Here is a 19,602-nt window from a genome sequence, read left to right on the forward strand (position 1 = left end):
AGAGAGAGAGAAAGAAGAGAGAGAGAGAAAGAAGGAGAGAGAGAGAGAAAAAGAGAGAAAACGAAAAAGAGAGAAAGAGAAAAAGAGAGAGCGCGAGAGAAGAGAGAGAACGAGAGAAGAGAGAGAACGAGAGAGAGAGCGAGAGAGAGCAATAAATAATAGGTTGAGACAGCAAGACAGAAGACCAGTTGGGCCAAAGTAATGGACATAGGTCAGCCTGGCCGAATGAACATAGAAACACAGAAGATAGGAGCAGGAGGAGGTCTTTCGAGCCTGCTCCACCATTCATCACAATCATTGCTGATTGCCCACCTTAAGAGTCTAATCCTGCTTTCTCCCCATAACCTTTGGTCCCATTCACCTCAAATCGGTATATCTAGCTGCTTCTTGGACATATTCAAATGTTTTGGCATCAGCTACTTCCTATGGCAATGAATTCCACAAGCCCATCACTCTTTGGAAGAAATGTCTCCTCATCTCCATACTAAATGGTCCACCCCAAATCCTCAGACTGCAGCCCCTGGTTCTGGACGCAACCACCTTCAGAAACCTCTTTCCTTCATCTACCCAGTCTAGACCTGTTAGAATTTTATGTCTCTGAGATATCCCCCCTCACTCGTCTGAAATCCAGTGAAAACAATCCTAACCTAGTCAATCTCTCCTCATACGTCAGTCCTGCCAACCTCTGAATCAGCCTGATAAACCTTCACTGCACACCAAGATTGCACCCAATCTTGCTCAGAAAGAGCAAACCAGCACACAATATTCTAGGTGTGGCCTCACCAAGGCCCTGTATAACTGCAACAACATCTCTGCTTCTGTACTCAAAACCTCTCACAATGAAGGCCAACATTGCTGATTGCCCACCTTCGAGGAGAAAGTGAGGTCTGCAGATGCTGGAGATCAAAGTTGAAACTTTATTGCTGGAACAGCACAGCAGGTCAGGCAGCATCCAGGGAACAGGAGATTCGACGTTTCGGGCACAGCACTGACAGGGACTACTTGCGGACACAGAGATGGGCTCAAGTGCGTATACTTCAACGCAAGGAGTATCAGAAATAAGGTGGGTGAACTTAAGGCGTGGATCGGTACCTGGGACTACGATGTTGTGGCCATCACGGAAACGTGGATAGATGTGGGACAGGAATGGCTGTTGGAGGTTCCTGGTTACAGGTGTTTCAGTAAGATTAGGGAGGGTGGGAAAAAAGGAGGGGGGGTGGCATTGCTAATTAGAAATGGTATAACGGCTGCAGAAAGGAAGTTTGAGGGGGATCTACCTCTGGAGGTAGTATGGGCTGAAGTCAGAAATAGGAAAGGTGCAGTCACCTTGTTGGGTGTTTACTATAGGCCCCCCAATAGCAGCAGAGATGTGGAGAAACAGATTGGGAAACAGATTTTGGAAAGGTGCAGAAGCCACAGGGTCGTAGTCATGGGCGACTTCAACTTCCCAAATATTGATTGGAAGCTCTTTAGATCAAGTAGATTGGATGGGGCGGTGTTTGTACAGTGTGTCCAGGAAGCTTTTCTAACGCAGTATGTAGATTGTCCAACCAGAGGGGAGGCCATATTGGATTTGGTACTCGGTAATGAACCGGGACAAGTGGTGGGCTTGTTAGTGGGTGAACATTTTGGTGATGGTGACCACAATTCTGTGACTTTCACCTTGGTTATGGAGAGAGATAGGTGCGCGCAACAAGGTAGATTTTATAATTGGGGGAAGGGAAATTACTATGCTGTAAGGCAGAATTTGAGGAGCATACGTTGGGAGCATAGGCTGTCAGGGAAGGATGTGGTGGAAATGTGGAACTTTTTCAAAGAGCAGATACGACGTGTCCATGATATGTATGTACCTATCAGGCAGGAAAGAAATGGTCGTGTGAGGGAGCCTTGGTTGACGAGAGAGGTTGAATGTCTGGTAAAGAGGAAGAAGGAGGCTTACATAAGGTTGAGGAAACAGGATTCAGACAGAGCAGTGGAGGGATACAGGATAGCCAGAAGGGACCTGAAGAAAGGGATTAGGAGAGCTAAGAGAGGGCATGAAAAATCGTTGGCGGATAGGATCAAGGATAACCCCAAGGCATTTTATGCGTATGTGAGAAACCTGAGAATGACGAGAACGAGGGTAGGTCCGATCAAGGACAGTAGTGGGAGACTGTGTATTGAGTCGGAAGAGATAGGAGAGGTCTTGAACAAGTACTTCTCTTCAGTATTTACGAACGAGAGGGACCGTATTGTAGAAGAGGAGAGTGTGAAATGGACTGGTAAGCTAGAAGAGATACCTGTTAGGAAGGAAGATGTGTTGGACATTTTGAACAACTTGAGGATAAACAAGTCCCCCGGGCCTGACGGGATATATCCTAGGATTATGTGGGAAGCAAGAGAGGAAATTGCAGTACCGTTGGCAATGATCTTCTCGTCTTCACTGGCAACGGGGGTGGTACCAGGGGACTGGAGAGTAGCGAATGTTGTGCCCCTGTTCAAAAAAGGGAATAGGGATAACCCCGGGAATTACAGGCCTGTTAGTCTTACTTCTGTGGTAGGCAAAGTAATGGAAAGGGTACTGAGGGATAGGATTTATGAGTATCTGGAAAGACACTGCTTGATTAGGGACAGCCAGCACGGATTTGTGAAGGGTAGGTCTTGCCTTACAAGTCTTATTGAATTCTTCGAGGAGGTGACCAAGCATGTGGATGAGGGTAGAGCAGTGGATGTAGTGTACATGGATTTTAGTAAGGCATTTGATAAGGTTCCCCATGGTAGGCTTATGCGGAAAGTCAGGAGGCATGGGATAGAGGGAAATTTGGCCAATTGGATAGAAAACTGGCTAACCGGTCGAAGGCAGAGAGTGGTGGTAGATGGTAAATATTCAGCCTGGAGCCCAGTTACAAGTGGAGTTCCGCAGGGATCAGTTCTGGGTCCTCTGCTGTTTGTAATTTTTATTAATGACTTAGATGAGGGAGTCGAAGGGTGGGTCAGTAAATTTGCAGATGATACGAAGATAGGTGGAGTTGTGGATAGTGAGGAGGGCTGTTGTCGGCTGCAGAGAGACTTAGATATGATGCAGAGCTGGGCTGAGGAGTGGCAGATGGAGTTCAACCCTGCCAAGTGTGAGGTTGTCCATTTTGGAAGAACAAATAAGAATGCGGAATACAGGGTTAATGGTAGGGTTCTTAGTCAGGTGGAGGAACTGAGGGATCTTGGGGTCTATGTACATAGATCTTTGAAGGTTGCCACTCAGGTGGATAGAGTTTGTAAGAAGGCCTATGGAGTATTATCGTTCATTAGCAGAGGGATTGAATTCAAGAGTCGTGAAGTGATGTTGCAGCTGTACAGGACTTTGGTTAGGTCACAGTTGGAGTACTGTGTGCAGTTCTGGTCGCCTCACTTTAGGAAAGATGTGGAAGCTTTGGAGAGGGTGCAGAGAAGATTTACCAGGATGTTGCCTGGAATGGAGAGGAAGTCGTACGAGGATAGGTGGAGAGTTCTCGGCCTTTTCTCGTTGGAACGGCGAAGGATGAGGGGTGACTTGATAGAGGTTTATAAGATGATCAGAGGAATAGATAGAGTAGACAGTCAGAAACTTTTTCCCCGGGTACAACAGAGTGTTACAAGGGGACATAAATTTAAGGTGAAGGGTGGAAGATATAGGGGAGATGTCAGGGGTGGGTTCTTTACCCAGAGAGTGGTGGGGGCATGGAATGCGCTGCCCGTGGGAGTGGTAGAGTCGGAATCATTAGCGACCTTTAAGCGGCATTTGGATAGGTACATGGATGGGTTCTTAATCTCAGTTAGAAGTTCGGCACAACACGCAGACACGGGGAGAATGTGCAAACTCCACACAGTCAGTCGCCGGGTCTCTGGCGCTGTGAGGCAGCAGTGCTAACCACTGTGCCACCATGCCACCCATATCGACCGGCACCCCTCATCAACTCTACCAGTTACATCTTCATTAAATTTTAACAGATTTGTAAACCATGATTTCATCTTCATAAATTCATGCTGACTGTCTGATTCTGCCATTATTTTCTAAATGCTTCCCTATAATATCTTTGATAATAGATTCAAGCATTTCCCCTGCTACATTTGTTAGGCTTACTGGTCTATAATTCCCGGTTTCTCTCTATCTCCCTTTTTGAATACTAGAGTAACGTTGGCTATCCTTCAATCTGCAGGGACTCTTCCAGAGTCTATAGAATCCTGGAATATGATGACCAATGCATCCACTATTTCTAGAGTCACTTCCTTAAGCACTCTGGGATGTGGATTATTAGGCCCTGGGGATTTATCCACCTTCAATCCCCTCAATTTTCCTAGCACCATTTCTCAACCATTATTATCTCCCTCAGTTCTTCCCTCTCACTAAATCTTGCATTCTCCAACATTTCTGGAATAACAAGGCCATTGGTGGCTGACAATGGGTCGGGTCTGGTAGCAGCCCATGCGATGGCAAGGGCTGGTGCATGGGGTTTGGGGTAAGGACATGGTAAAAGGTGCTCAGACCCTAAAATAGATGAACTCGAAATAGAGTCCAGAACGCTGTACGGTTCCCAAGTGGAATAGGAGGTGCTGTTTTTCCAGCTTGCATTGAGATTCGTAGGAGCACTGCAGCAAGCACAAGACAGAGATGCTGGTCAGGGAACAGTATTGTATGTAAATAGCAACAGTTATGAAGCTCAGGGTAATTTTTGCAGACAGATTGTAGGCATTCTGCAAAGTGGTTTTACAATTTGTTCTCCTCAATGTGGCCCACAAGATTGCGCTGTTATCCAAATAAATGCTATTAGCAGTTTCGAAAGGAATTAGTATTAATTAATAGAATGCTCATGCTTAAATATTAATTCACATAGTCATTCCATTTCAGGGAATCAATTATGATGGCAGACAAAATGCACCTTTCTTCTAGAAAATGTTTCACATCTTTTAACTTTTTTCTGTTCAAATAACCACACAGTTCTCTCAAACATTGTTACCGATTCTATTTCCATCACAGCGCTTAAGACAGCATTGTGTGTGTGTCCTCACAATGCTCAGCAAACATACTATGCACCTCTCTTTTCACTTAATTGTTGAGGACCTTTAAATATTACCTTCAAAGTAATTAAATGTTTTTCTTGTATTTTCCGATTACAGGCCTTTGCAATTTCAAGCAGGCCAATAAACTCTCCTCTTGGCTTACTGGGGCTCTTGTGGTGCAGTGGTAGTGCCCCTATCATTAGGCCAGGTGACCTGGGTTCAAATCCATCTGCTCTAGCACTATCTAATAACACATCTGAACAGGTTGTTTAGGAAAATAGCTATTGGATTCTGCAGGGCTCCACGTTAAGTCCCCAGCTTTTCACTGTATACATCAATGGCTCATAAATTTAGGACAAAGTCAAAAATCACAACACCAGGTTATAGTCCAGCAGTTTATTGGACACCGCAAGCTTTTGGAGCAACCAATCCTTCCTCAAGCAGCTCTAAAGAAATTTGCAGATGACAAAAAACAAGTTGCCACATAAATAATCAAAAGGAAAGCAAGCTAGTTGAAAATAGTAATGGCCAGGTGAGCAAAAAAGTCAATTAATTGAGAACCAGGTACTGTATTGGAGATGGCAAAATAGCAAGAGAATGTAAAATTAGCAGAATGATACTATATAAAAGCACCCTGTTGTTAAGTATGTGGATGGGTGTGTACTGTTACTTTAAGACCAGTCAGGTGACCCAGAGGCAGGAGCTTGGGAGGACGACAGTCTGAAACCAACTGTGCAACTGACAGTTTACACAAAGTATTCCCTGTTCTAGTTTACCTTCTGTCTGCCTTGTGTTCTATTTATGGTTCCAGTGAACCACAAACATAATACACCCATGTTTCAGCTGATTAAACTATTAGTTAGGCTACAGTGTAAGATTAGTATGCACAGTCTGAACATCACATTACAAGGAGGATGTTACTGCATGAGCAAGTGATCAGTAAGTTTACAGGGATGCTGTGAACTTGGAATTTTAGCTATAGGAAAAGCTTGAATCTTACAAAATGTAATAACTGTACATTTAGAAAATAATCTGATTGGGCAGATTAAACATAGACACAAACAATGGATGAAACAGTATGGTAATAGAGATGAAAAATGCTTGGACATTAATGTGTACAGAAAAAGGTCCAGACATGGATGAAATTAATGAACATAGAACATCACACAGCATATTAAAGGCCCTTCAGCCCTCAAGGTGTGCCGACATGTTATCCTACTCGAAGATCAGACCCATATTGTACTACCTTCCATGTGCATATCCAGGGTCACTTAAAATGTCCCTAATGCTTCTGACTCTACTACCACTGCTTACAGTGCATTCCACACACCCATCACTCTCTGTGTAAAGAACCTATCTAACCCTCTCCACTAACTCTTCGTCCAATCACCTTAAAATTATGCCCCCTCATGATAGACGTTTCTGCCATGGGAAAACAAAAAGTCTCTGGCTATCCACTCTATGCATCTCATCCTGTATACCTTTATCTAAAGTCACTTCTTATCCTCCTTCATGCCAATCAGAAAAGCTCCCTTGACCTTTCTTCATAAGACATGCCCTCTGGTCCAGGCAGCTTACTGGTAAATCTCCTCTGCACCCTCTCTAAAGCTCCCACATCATTCCTAGGAGGTGACCAGAACTGAACACAATATTCCAAGTGTGGTCTAACCAGAGCTTTAAAGACCTGCAGTATAACCTCGCGACTCTTAAACTCAATCCCCCTGCTAATGAAAGGCAACACACTATATGCTGCAGGCTGAATACTTTCAATCTACCACCACCCTCTGTTTTCTATGGGCCAGCCAATTCTGTATCCAGATTTTCCTGTATGCCATGCCTTCTTTTCTGAATGTGCCTGGGGAACCTTATCAAATTCCTTGTTAAAATCCATGTACACCACATCCACTGCTGTACCTTCATCAATGTGTTTTGTCACATCCTCAAAGAATTCAATAAAGGTTTGAGAGGCATGACCTGTCCATCACAAAACCATGCTGACCATCTCTAACCAAACTATGGTCTCCCAAGTAATCATAAATCCTGTCCTGGACAGGCAAATCATGGCAGGACTTGTACACCCCATAATGGTAAAGTCCTGGGGAGTGTTACTGAACAAAGAGACCTTAAAAGTACAGGTTCGTAGTTCCTTGAAAGTGGAGTTGCAGATAGACAGGATAGTGAAGGCAGCATTTGGCATGCTTTCCTTTATTGGTCAGAGCATTGAGTATAGGAGTTGGGAGGTCATGTTGCAGCTGAGGACATTGGTTAGGTCACTTTTGGAATATAGCGTGCAATTCTGGTCTCCCTGCTCTTGGATGCTGTGAAACTTGAAAGGATTCAGAAAAGATTTACAAGGTTGCCAGGGTTAGAGCATTTGAGCTATAGGAAGAGGCTGAATAGGCTGGGGCTATTTTCCCTGTCACATCGAATGCGGAGGGATGACCTTATAAAATCATGCGGGGCATGGATAGGGTGAGTAGACAAGGTCTTTCCCCTGGGTGGGGGAGTCTAAAACTAGAGGGAATAAGTTTAAGGTGAGAGGGGAAATTTTAAACGGGATTTAAGCAGCAACATTTTCATGCAAAGGGTGATTGTATGTATGAAACAGGCTACAGAGGAAGTGGTTGAGGTTGGTACAATTATAAACATTCCAAAAGTGACCTAACCAATGTCTTTAGCTGCAACATGACCTCCCAACTCCTATACTCAATGCACTGACCAATTATAACATCTGGATGGGTATATAAATATGGAGGGTTTAGAGGGATATGGGCTAAATGCTGGCAAATGAGATTAGATTAATTTAGGATATCTGGTCAGCATGGATAAGTTGGACCAAAGTGTCCGTTTCCAAGCTGTACATCTATATGACTCAATATATATCATGAAGGATACATTCCAAGTAACTTGAGACTTTTAATAGTTCTAAACAGTTATGTTTTATTCTCAAAACAAAAAGTTGTTCTTGACTTTTCATTGAATGGTAGTACAAGCCTGGATAGGACAGTCTATTCATAATTACAATCAGGGGAGCGATGCAGTGAAGCAAATCTGTCTTAATCTAATTTCCCCACATTGTAATGATCCCCACTGAAATTATGTGAGCTCTGAACTAACAACATTAGCCAAGTTCTGTCTTCTCTACCTCAAAAGCTAGAGACCAACCACATGCAAACTAAAAAAAGCCTCAAGACCTGATAGAGAAAAAAAAAGACTGAAGGGTCCAGTGACTCAAAACATTGATTCTGCTTTCTCCACAGATGCTGCCAGACGTGCTGTTTTTCTCCGGCTATTTCAGTTTTTTTCTCTCAAAACTTGACTTGTGCTTGAAATCATTTTCAATCATGGCAATAAATTTATTAAGTTTTGAATTATTATTTATAAGAAATGCTTTTGCTACATCTAAACACACTGTTAGCCACAGCAGAAACATCTGACTCATATTACCACAGTTTGAAATTGATGGCACTTCATTCAGAATCTAGGAAACCAAAATGAGCAGAGTGATTCCTAGTCATTTATATTGCTCCCTCAGAATTCCTATCCACACAGTGGTACAGTGGAGCATTGAAGAGTCACTTCAGTATAAAACAGCTTATCTGGAATTGATTGATAATTTAGGAAATCAGACTTCTTTTATTACTACTCTACTTCATTGAAGCCAAAATATCCAACATGCCTAAAATTTCACCTACAATCCAAGCAATCAAAATGAAAATAATTCTGGCCACGGGAAAGTTGTAGTTTCAGTTACTCTCTAGCCACTGTGGTCACTGGGATAGATAACATACAACTCCATAAACCAAAAGCCTCTACTTCAGCAGTTTTCCATTCTAATTTTTGCTCATTTGGCAGCTGTAAGATATTTTCAACACAAACATTCATGCAAGAACTAAGACTCTTCAAAAAAAAATCTTTCCATTATACTTTCAAAAGTATACTGCGAAGTATCTCTGTGGGTAGCACTCTTGTCTTGAGTCAGCATTGAGTGTTTAAATCCAGCTCCAAAAACTGCAGTACAATAATCTAGGCCTGCAACATACATACAGTATATACAACCACCTAATTTCATTTTAAAATTAAACCAAATTTTTTTAAAAAGCAAAAAAAAGGAAAAAATCTTACCTCCTTTTTTTCTTCCACTCCAGAAATGGTTGTATTCAGACTAAGCTGTGAATGACTGCTTATTCCACTATCTTCATTACCATCATCAAAGCAAACTGCTTGTCCCAGATCCTTAAATGATACTGAACATTTTCCAGCTTTTGAGACAGTTCCTTCAGTTCGCCCATCACTGTCCATAGAACTAAGTGATAAAGTACTATGTTGATTTGGACAGTTGAATGTAATATTGGGTTTAGTCTTTTCAATGCTTGGACTCTGAGGTTTAGGAGCAGTTGGTCTGACTGGAATAGCAGACTGCTCAGCTTCAAACGTAAACGGACTGGTCTGTTTGGATTCATTTGAATCAAAGAATACTTCATTGGCAGAAGGGCTAAGAGCAGAGAAAGTAGATTGACTATTTGATTTTAGCACAGCCAAACATTGGGAAGACCTGCTGGTTTGAAAGTCTGGTGAGGATAATGACTTTTCCAACTGTGTAACAGTAGTCAGGGTGACTGTGGAAGTGAATAAGTTGGGGGATTCAGGAAAGGCAGAGGGTTGGTTCCAGTTAGGGGAGGCAAATCCGTGTCTTTCACTGTCAACACTCTGAGAAACTCTTCGAGAATAATCATCATGAAGCCTGCTATTAGAGCGAGTCCCATTTCTACTTTCACATGAAGATGAGTTTTCCTTTGATGGGCTCTCCAGTCTCCTTGCAACATCTGCAACATTACTCACTAATTTTAGCATTCTGTCAAAATCTTTAGCTCTGATTGGGCTCCTCCAGCGTTTTGATCGCCTTTCAGTGTTGCCAGATTTTTCTTCTGCTGATGAAGCACTTGCTGTGCGTTGTAATCTTTCATTTTCACGGGTCACTTTTATCTCTGTGAGGTTAGAGGTTGATTTCCTTTTAAATGAACTTTTCTTGAAAAAGCTTAAATTGTCTGTGCTTTTGCTTCTCCTGTTGATAGTTTTGTGATTTTGACCATTTGCTACCATTGAATCATTAATGTTGGATGCTTGGGGCACAAGAGACACAACTTTGGTACAGCCCTCTTGTATTGGGGATTTATCACAGTCTAATAAATTTATCCGCCCAACCCTATAAGCACGTCTAATGCTCCGTGATCTGTGGGTATGGCGCAAAAAAGCTTCATCAACATCTTCGGTTTCGGAAACATCTGAAGCCAAATCCTCCCCGGAACTACACAAATCTTGCAACGTGGCTGTGCAAGAAGGTTTATTCTGTATTTGCACACCATGGCCGTTTTGCATAAATTTGTGCACATTTTCAAAATTTTCCACATTTATGACCTCAGCATTTCCTCTGGTTTGAATTCCTTGAAAAACTGAGGACTTGAGTTTTTTAAAAGAACTCATTTTTCTGAAAGATGACAAGGCATTCCAAGTGGGAGAATTTCCCAGCAATATCACAGAATGTGGTCGACTGTCAGAGTTACAATTCGTATACTTCTTAGGATTTGAAATGAAATGCATGATTTTTGAAGGGGTCAACTTACTCTCTCCCATTTCCTGACCACTGTTGCTACTATGGTCACGAAAGCCATTATCTACTTTCGGATGAGATGAATTCTCGAACATTCTGGAATCCGTAGTATCTACAGATAAGATATTGGCACTTGCGCATCCATTATGGAGAGATTTCATGTTGCCATTACTACAGATGTCAGAAAGATCGAGGCTACTGATCAACTGGATGTTTTCATTCAGTGGCCCCACCTCAGCTTCACTTCCTCCCTTCAGCTCTACATAGATGTTGAGAGAGGTTAGCACTTCACTGGACTGGAGTGCCTGCATGGAAAAGATTAAGAAAGCGTTTAACAAACCTGGTAAAGGAAGTACTTTTTTGAAAATAGCTGGAAACTGTGAAAGTAACAAAAAAGTGAACATGAAACAGCTATATGATTGACATGATCCCATCATGATCTGAACACTTAACATATTCTAGCTGCCCTTATACACATTCACCAAGATTGGAAAAAAGTTCTTGAAGAAAAATTAACTCTTATTTCCCCTTTTACAACTCCTTTATTCGTTGACTCTCTTCTGAATTCCACCCCATTGCAGGTCTCCTATGTCTTCTTCCCCATTTAAACAACAGTTTAAAACTGTTCCATCTATATCATTTTCTAATCCTATAAACCTGATATGTAAACTGTCTCTCTCCACATTTGCTGCCTAACCTACTGATTACTTTGTTTCACAGCAGAACCACAGGAATTTGCTTTGGCTTTGGAAACGTGAAACATAGGAACACAGGAGTAGGAGTAAGCCTTGAGTCAGCTGAAAGGGAATCAGAAGCTGGCAGTGACAGAGTCTCCTCAGCCATTGTTCCTTCGCCAATGCTTGTCTCGCTGACACTTGGTCACCAAGTTCCACACATTTAACAGCTGGAGCAGCTGAAGAGATGTCCAGGACATGAACCTCTTCTTCATTAGGTCCAATTTGGAGACGCCGGTGTTGGACTGGGATGTACAAAAGTTAAAAATCACAAAACATAGGTTATAGTCTAACAGGTCCAACCTGTTGGACTATAGCCTGGTGTTGTGAGATTTTTAACTTCATTAGGCCCAGCCTCTACTTCCACCCCAGAGCCTCAGCCTCTGTCTTCCCATTGTCCCACATTCCTCCTAATCTTCAGCCAATACAAAAGGAGAGATATGTCAGTGGGGCATGTGAAGCTTCAACAGCCTCAATGCGGGACATCTGCACATTTGCTGCTGCTGTGCCACTGCACACAAATAGTGATGCCAGCTGCATATGCAAAGAAACTGCTGCAGCCTGTCATGATATTATTGCCCATGCGTGAGAACTATTTTGCAATGTGAATATTCATTGTTTTCCCATACTGTCTCCGCATCTCTATGTAGTTAGTATTTTGAAATCTGTCAATGTCCATTTCAAACATTGACAATGAATAAGCTTCCACAGCTCTTTGTTGTAGAGAATTCCAGAGATTCATATCCCATAAGTACAAAAAATTCCATCTCAGTCCTCATACTTGATTGAGGTTGTACAAAACTCTGCTAGGTCTTACTTTGCACCAAGTCCAGTTCATAAATCATCACCTTGCTCTTTGACTTACACTAGTTTCTTGAAAACAGCCTAATTTTAAAATTCACATCAATTTCAAATCTTTCCCAATCTTTCCCTATCTCTGGGCTCCGTCAACCTAATAATTTGCTGACAGTTCAGCATTATGCTAATTATAGACTATAGCATCTCTGATTTTTGCCAGGTCACTAATTTTTGTCTCATTTGTTCAAGGATTGTGGGTATTGTTGGCTCGGCCAGCATTTATTGCATATCCCTAATTGCCTGAGGGTAGTTAAGATTCAACCATGTTGTTATGGGTCTGGAGTCACATGGAGGCCTAACCAGGTAATGACAGATTTCTCTCTCTAAAGAGAATATTAGTAAACCCACCGGATATGTCTTTTTTGTACATCAATCGGCAGTGGTTACGTGACTGTCATTAGGCCATACTTCCTGCTGCTGTGGCCATAAGTTCAGCAATTACCTCTCAAAACTTCAAAATTCTCTTCCTTAAAAGATGCTCCTTAAAGATGTTTCTTATTGAATTGAATTTATTGTCATGTGTACCGGGACATAGAACATAGAAGAATACAGCGCAGTACAGGCCCTTCGGCCTTCGATGTTGCGCCGATCCAAGCCCACCTAACCTACATTAGCCCACTATCCTCCATATGCCTATCCAATGCCCGCTTAAATGCCCATAATGAGGGAGAGTCCACCACTGCTACTGGCAGGGCATTCCATGAACTCAAGACTCGCTGAGTAAAGACACAGTGAAAAGTTTTATTTTGCAAGCAATACAGGCCGATCACTTAGTTAAGTATTATTCCTGATTAAGTATTTATTCCTGATGAAGGGCTTTTGCTCGAAACGTCGATTTCGAAGCTCCTTGGATGCTGCCTGAACTGCTGTGCTCTTCCAGCACCACTAATCCAGAATCTAGTTAAGTAGCATAGTTAGTAAATAATAGGTAAATGGATGCTCCTTAACGATGCCCCTTAAAGAGAGGCGTTTTTTCCTTAATTTGATGTTGTTTCTACTGGTGCTAGACTCCCAACCAGGGGAATGCTCAGGTTTATCATGTAAGTATTTTATAGATTTCAATGAGATCACCTCTTGCCCTTGGAAACCTCAGTTTCTCCAATCTTTATAGGATAGTCCCATCGTCCTAGAAACAAGCCTGATGAACCTTTGTTGCATTCTCTCTTTGCCAAAAATATCCTACGCGAGACATGTGGACAAAAGCTGCACAGTACTCCAGGGTGCAATCTAAACAAGCTTCTGTACAACTGAAACAACACCTGCACTGAAAACCTCCTAATTGTCTGCTGTATCTACATGTTAGCTTTCAATGACGTATTATCAAGGACATCCAGGTCTATTTGCATATCAATATATCCCAACCTCTCAACATTTAAGAAACACTTTGCACATCGTATGCCATCTGCTTTGTTCTTGCTCACTCACCCAATCTGTCCAAATCCTCGGAGTCTTGTCATCTTTCTCACAGCAAGTGTTCCAAATTGGCTTCTTAGACGTCCCCAAATTTGGAAATTTTACATTTTGACTCCATGTCTGCACCATTGATATATACTGTGAACTCTAGGATCAATCCTTGAGATACATCAGTAATTGTTGCCTGCCAAGGTGAGAGTGGCTAGTTTACTGCCAGTTTGGCAATCTTTAATCCATGCCAGGATGTTACTGTCTATGCAAGGGCTTGTATTATGCTCATCAATCTCCTGTGGGGAACTTTATCAAAAGTCTGAAAATGCCAGTACAGTATATTCGCTATCCATACACTCCTTTATTAATTCCATCAGTAAAATACTCAAAAATCAAAGGTTTAAACAATTTCAGATTCTCAAATCCATATTATGTATTAAGAGATTACTATTATCCAAAGGTCAATTTTTCAAATCCTTAATAGTAAATTCTAGCCTTTCCTGTACTACTGATAAAAGGCCAACAAATCTATATCAATTTCTCTCTCCCTCCCTTCTTAAATTGTGAAGTTGAACATCTTTATTATTATTATTATTTCAAGTAAACCAGATACTATCTGCAGAACAGAAAAATCTATAAAATATTCTGTTAAGACCCGAGACTAAGTTGCAACGTAGGAAGTAAATGGTATTGATATAACACTTAATGGTGTACAGGGCTGCCTGCTACTGAAACATTTCAATAGATGGGTTCAGTATCACATTTTATTGGTCTAAATAGAAAGCTATAATAAATCCACCAATTTTAAATCGGAGATTCCCATACGGCATAACATCACATAAGGAGCTAAAAAAACGAACAAATGCGTAACATGGGTCAAATTTCTTATGCTTTTCATAGGTTTTCAATAAACTTGAGATGATCCAAAAGTCTACTGCCATATCCTACATTGCACCAATTACAGTGGCTCAGTGGTTAGCACTGCTGCCTCACAGCACCAAGGTCCCAGGGTCAATTCCAGCCTCAGGCGACTGCCTGTGTGGAGTTTTCACATTCTCCCAGTGTCTCCCGTTTCCTCCCACAGTCCAAAAATATGTAGGTCAGGTAAACTGGCCATGCTAAATTGCCCATAGCGTTAGGTGCATTAGACAGAGGGAAATGGGTCTGAGTGGGTTACTCTTCGGAGGGTCAGTGTGGACTTGTTGGGCCGAAGGGCCTGTTTCCACACTGTAGGGAATCTAATCTAATTACAGTTCATGAATCAACTTTTTGCTCTTTGATTTATACTGGTTTCTTGCAAACAGCCATTTTTGTTTTGAACATTCAAATCATTGTTTTCAAATTCTTCTATAACCTGACCTTTCCTGCTCTTTGGTCTCCGTCAGCCCACTAATTGACATAACCATATTTCAATTGTAGACTGGAGCACCCTGGATTTTCATCATTTCACTAATTGTGGCCATGCTTCCTATTGCCAAAGCTGCAAGCTCAGCAAATCCCTACAAAAACCTTGTTACCTCTTTCTCTTCTTTAAAGATGCTCCCTAGAATCTACAACTTGGGTCAAATTTGGAGACATAATTCTTAATATCCCCTTATGGGGCTCAGAATCAATTATTATTTGATAACACTAGCAAAACATAAGTCAATTTACGATGATAAAGGCATCAATAAATGCATGTTGTTTAACTGAATTCTGCTTCGAGTTTAGGCTACGAAACCGGCTTCTCTTTGTTCTAACAAACAGGTTTCAGTCCCACAAACAAAATGGTATGTTCCACTCACACCAAAAAGCACAGCTCTAGATTGAATTGTATACTTATAGAGAGGAATAATCTTTCTATCTACCCTGTTGGAACAGGGAAAAATAAGGGCTACATATTTTCCACTATACAAAATCAAAACCGAAGTACATTTTCTGTTACTCAGAGCTTTGAAATCATAGGTGCTTTATACCTCAATTTAGTTACAAAAGGCGCCATAATTCCAAGGTGAAAACACTGTAGCTAATTAACATGAATCAAATTAAAAGGTACAGACTGAAACAGTGGTTCCAAACATTGGCACAATGATAGACCATTAGGCCCACGAGCCTACTCCCCCATTTAGTTAGACCATGGCCAATCATCTACCTCAAATTTTTCTCCACAATATCCTCATTTTTCTTGATTTGGAGGTGGCAGTGTTGGATAGGGGTGTACAAAGTTAAAAAAAACACATAACATCAGGTTATAGTCCAACAGGTTTATTTGGAAACTCTGCTGCTTCATCCGATATATTATCTTCTTGGAGATCTTCTCCACTTTGAGCCAGCAGTTAGTGGTGTTGATGGTAGTCACACCCACCTGATGAAAGAGCAGAGCTCCAAAAGCTAGTGCTTCCAAATAAACCTGTTGGAACTATAACCTGGTGTTGTGCGATTTGTAATTCATTTTTCTTTTTTCCAGAAATGTAGTGACTTTTGTCTTGAATATGGTGGCCAATTGAGCTTCCATCACCCTATAGAGTAGAGAATTCCAAAGATTTCACACGCTCATTACTTCAGTCTTATTCTGAGACAATGACCGTCTTATATACATAGTTGGGGGTACTGCTCTTTTTAAGACAGCTGGTCAGTTGACCCAGAGCAGTAGAGCTTGGTCCAGCCTAGAACTGGCTGTGGAGGGGAGAGAGCATCATCAATAAAAGCATCATCAATAAATAATTCCTGTTTCCAAAGGAAGCACCAACATAACAATGATCCAACCATCCCACCACTGACCAGCCATCCCACCTACACCAATTCAATTCAAACATCAAATGATTTGTAAATTAAATCTGCACCTTATTTGTTTCTTCTTTAACAAGAAGCCTCATTACCAGCAGTTTACAGGACAAGATAGTTCTGCCAAGATGTGAATGATCAAATTTAAAGTGAACAGTCTGTCAATTTCGGGAGTTCCCTAAACAACTGCAAAGCCCAATTCTATCAAAACCCGATTATCATGGTCGTGACTTACAAGGGTATGTTAAATGACGAGTTGAGGGCACAAGCAAGGAAGATGCAAGAGAAATCAATGATGCTTTGTACTTGGACATCCAAATTGTTTTGTTTTGTGTGAAACATATTCTCTCACGTTGCCAGGCACTGTTACACTATACACAGACTGATACGTAATAGTAGAGGGCATCAGTAATTTCTGATCAGCAATGAATTGCAGCATGACTTCCTTTAAATTATGTTGATACTACAGGCTTGGAAGAATGAGCGGAATTGCCCTTCTCGTATAGTCTTCGAGGAGAAAGTGAGGTCTGCAGATGCTGGAGATCAAAGTTGAAACTTTATTGCTGGAACAGCACAGGTCAGGCAGCATCCAGGGAACAGGAGATTCGACGTTTCGGGCACAGGCCCTTCTTCATTCCTGAAGAAGGGCCTGTGCCCGAAACGTCGAATCTCCTGTTCCCTGGATGCTGCCTGACCTGCTGTGCTGTTCCAGCAATAAAGTTTCAACCTGAAGAAGGGCCTGTGCCCGAAACGTCGAATCTCCTGTTCCCTGGATGCTGCCTGACCTGTGCTGTTCCAGCAATAAAATTTCAACTTCTCGTATAGTCACTTGCACCATCACTGAACACGGGCAGTAGTAACATATGCACCCCTATAAAGGCCTGTAAACAATACATTACACAATTCCATTTGATAGATAGGTAGGGTTTGGCCCGAAAGGAGTAATGGATTAGCTTTTGGCAAAATTGTGTATTTATTTTTAATGTAAAGGATCCATCTACTAAATTTGGGGATTGGATAAATTGACTTTGTTCTTTTGACGTGAAATGAATTGTACAAGCTGATGTGGCACAATTTGAGAGGGTTGTCAAAATGTGATGAGACCTTTCAGAGCAGGCTTTTGGATGTGAATTGGCTTGAAGCTCAGTGATTACAGGACATCAACAAGGAAGGGAAAAATCTCAATGAAGAACTACGTAATTCTATTAACCTTGAATTAATACAGCTTCATGGAGGTGTGTATTCTACCAAGTGGTTACTTTCCTTATTTAACCCGCAATCAATCTTTGAATCTAATTGTACTATAAATAGATACCCAAATTCCATGTTTTTGCAAGGTAGCTATGACTGTGATGATGCTGTCACTTTAAAAAGGTTTTTTTGAACAGAGATGGTAAAAGGTAGAGGTACCAAAAAGTCGAGGGTATAACAGGTAAACAATGGAAGGGGAGTGGCCGGTTCAGGTTTTTTTCTAGCTGCAAGCTTAAGTAAAGGATTCCTCTGAGTTTCTCTGAAATCTCTTTCTGGATGTTGTTCCTTCATGTCTTTAAGATTCAGTATTTGAATTTATCTTTTTGCCAAGGGGTGTGCTTATGGAATGTTACTGTATTGGAACATTTAGTTAAGTTGCTATATCAGGTTGGTTAATTTTTCCAATAGTTGAAACTTTATTGCTGGAACAGCACAGCAGGTCAGGCAGCATCCAGGGAACAGGAGATTCGACGTTTCGGGCACAGGCCCTTCTTCAGGAATCTAATTTCAACTTTGATCTCCAGCATCTGCAGACCTCACTTTCTCCTCCTAATTTTTCCAACAGTCAGGTTACTCTAAACTCCTCTTTCGTTTGTTTGTGTGTGTCAATGGTAGTGTTTAAATAAATTGTGCTTTGCTTAAAGCAGAGTGGTTTGAGCAGTTGCATCACACTTGGAACACCCACTTCAAATCCGCCTTTAAAATAAAAGTTTAGGGTCTAGGCTACCTTCTAAAATATTTTGAATGTTATGGACCAGACCAGATCCAATGACATTATGGTCAGGATGCCTACATGGAGCAGTTAATTGCAACATGACATCACTACAAAGACAACTGAATTGTTCAAGCATGATACATGGTGCTCCTACAACAAAACATTTACTAGGTTAGTGAGAACACTAACAACCAGGAAGACACAATGAGAAGTCAGCAATCTTCTACAATGCAGGAAAAAATAAGATTTATGCTGGTGCGATTTCTGACAATAGAATACCCAGTTGTGAATGCAATTTGAATAATCAACTGATGGACAGAAGGCAAAAATCATTTAAGGCAATTGTGACAAAATGCTACCAAGAGTTCCAATGAATGTTGCTCTTTGATACCGATCGGATATCATGGTCCAAAATGCTACAAGCAAAACCTGTAACAGATAAACTACATGTCTGAATATTAATTCACAATTAAGGAGCCAACAATGGCAAATTTGACCTTGGAGACATTTGCAGAAGATAACAGTCTTCAAGGATTTGGCTATTGTAGTATGGTAAGTTAAAAATCCTACAAGCAGTGGCTTGGCAATACTCCAGATGAATGAAGAATTAAGTGTTGACTTCCACCTATTACAAAAGTACAAATGCCATGTTAACAAATTATCTTGCCTGTTTGAACTAATTTAGTGAGGCTGCATTATCTTAATATGTATTGAGATGTAAACATTCATGCATATTATCACTCAATTTTGACAAGTTGTTTGAAAGACTTAGAACATGTTTTAAGAAAAGATCAGGGTGGTCTGACCAGAGCATTATATCATTAGAGTTAAAGCAAAGCTGCCTAGTGGAATATTAAATTATGAACTTCCCTCTTGTTAAAAGAACAATAAAAGTTCCACCTCTACCTTGCATTAAATTCATTAATTAAATGGAGAAGCTGAACATAATTTAAAAACAAGCAACTTCCAGGTTTAAACTTGGAGGCCACATTTTTATCAGTAATTAACCCATTCTGAATTATGCAAACATTCATAAATTCTTTAACTTTAAACTTTCAAGACGTTTTAGATTACATGTAAATCAGGAAAACAAGAGGTCAATTAGACCAAACTTACAAATAAAAACTTCTATTTCAGATACTTCATCCATTTTACAGATGAAAAATGAAATGAATGACAGGAGCTACAAATTTGAAAGATATTAACAAATAGTTGATTATACAAATAGGTGAATTGCATTAATACATCAATTG

General features: G+C 41.0%; 1 protein-coding gene across 5 annotated transcripts in view; it reads right to left on the reverse strand.

Annotated features, from left to right (window-relative positions):
- The window catches only part of LOC122550755 (spermatogenesis-associated protein 13-like), a 243,508-nt gene that overhangs the window by 76,287 nt on the left and 147,619 nt on the right, over positions 1-19,602 (reverse strand). For all 5 annotated transcript variants that reach the window (XM_043691970.2, XM_043691967.2, XM_043691966.2 and 2 more), the window contains one exon: positions 9,139-10,929. In XM_043691970.2, coding sequence (XP_043547905.2) covers positions 9,139-10,929 — 1,791 coding nt within the window. The remainder of the gene's footprint in view (positions 1-9,138; positions 10,930-19,602) is intronic.

This window comes from Chiloscyllium plagiosum, unplaced genomic scaffold (genome assembly GCF_037043375.1).
Source record: "Chiloscyllium plagiosum isolate Xiang-an unplaced genomic scaffold, Cpla_swu_hap1 HiC_scaffold_6, whole genome shotgun sequence".
NCBI lineage: Eukaryota > Metazoa > Chordata > Chondrichthyes > Orectolobiformes > Hemiscylliidae > Chiloscyllium > Chiloscyllium plagiosum.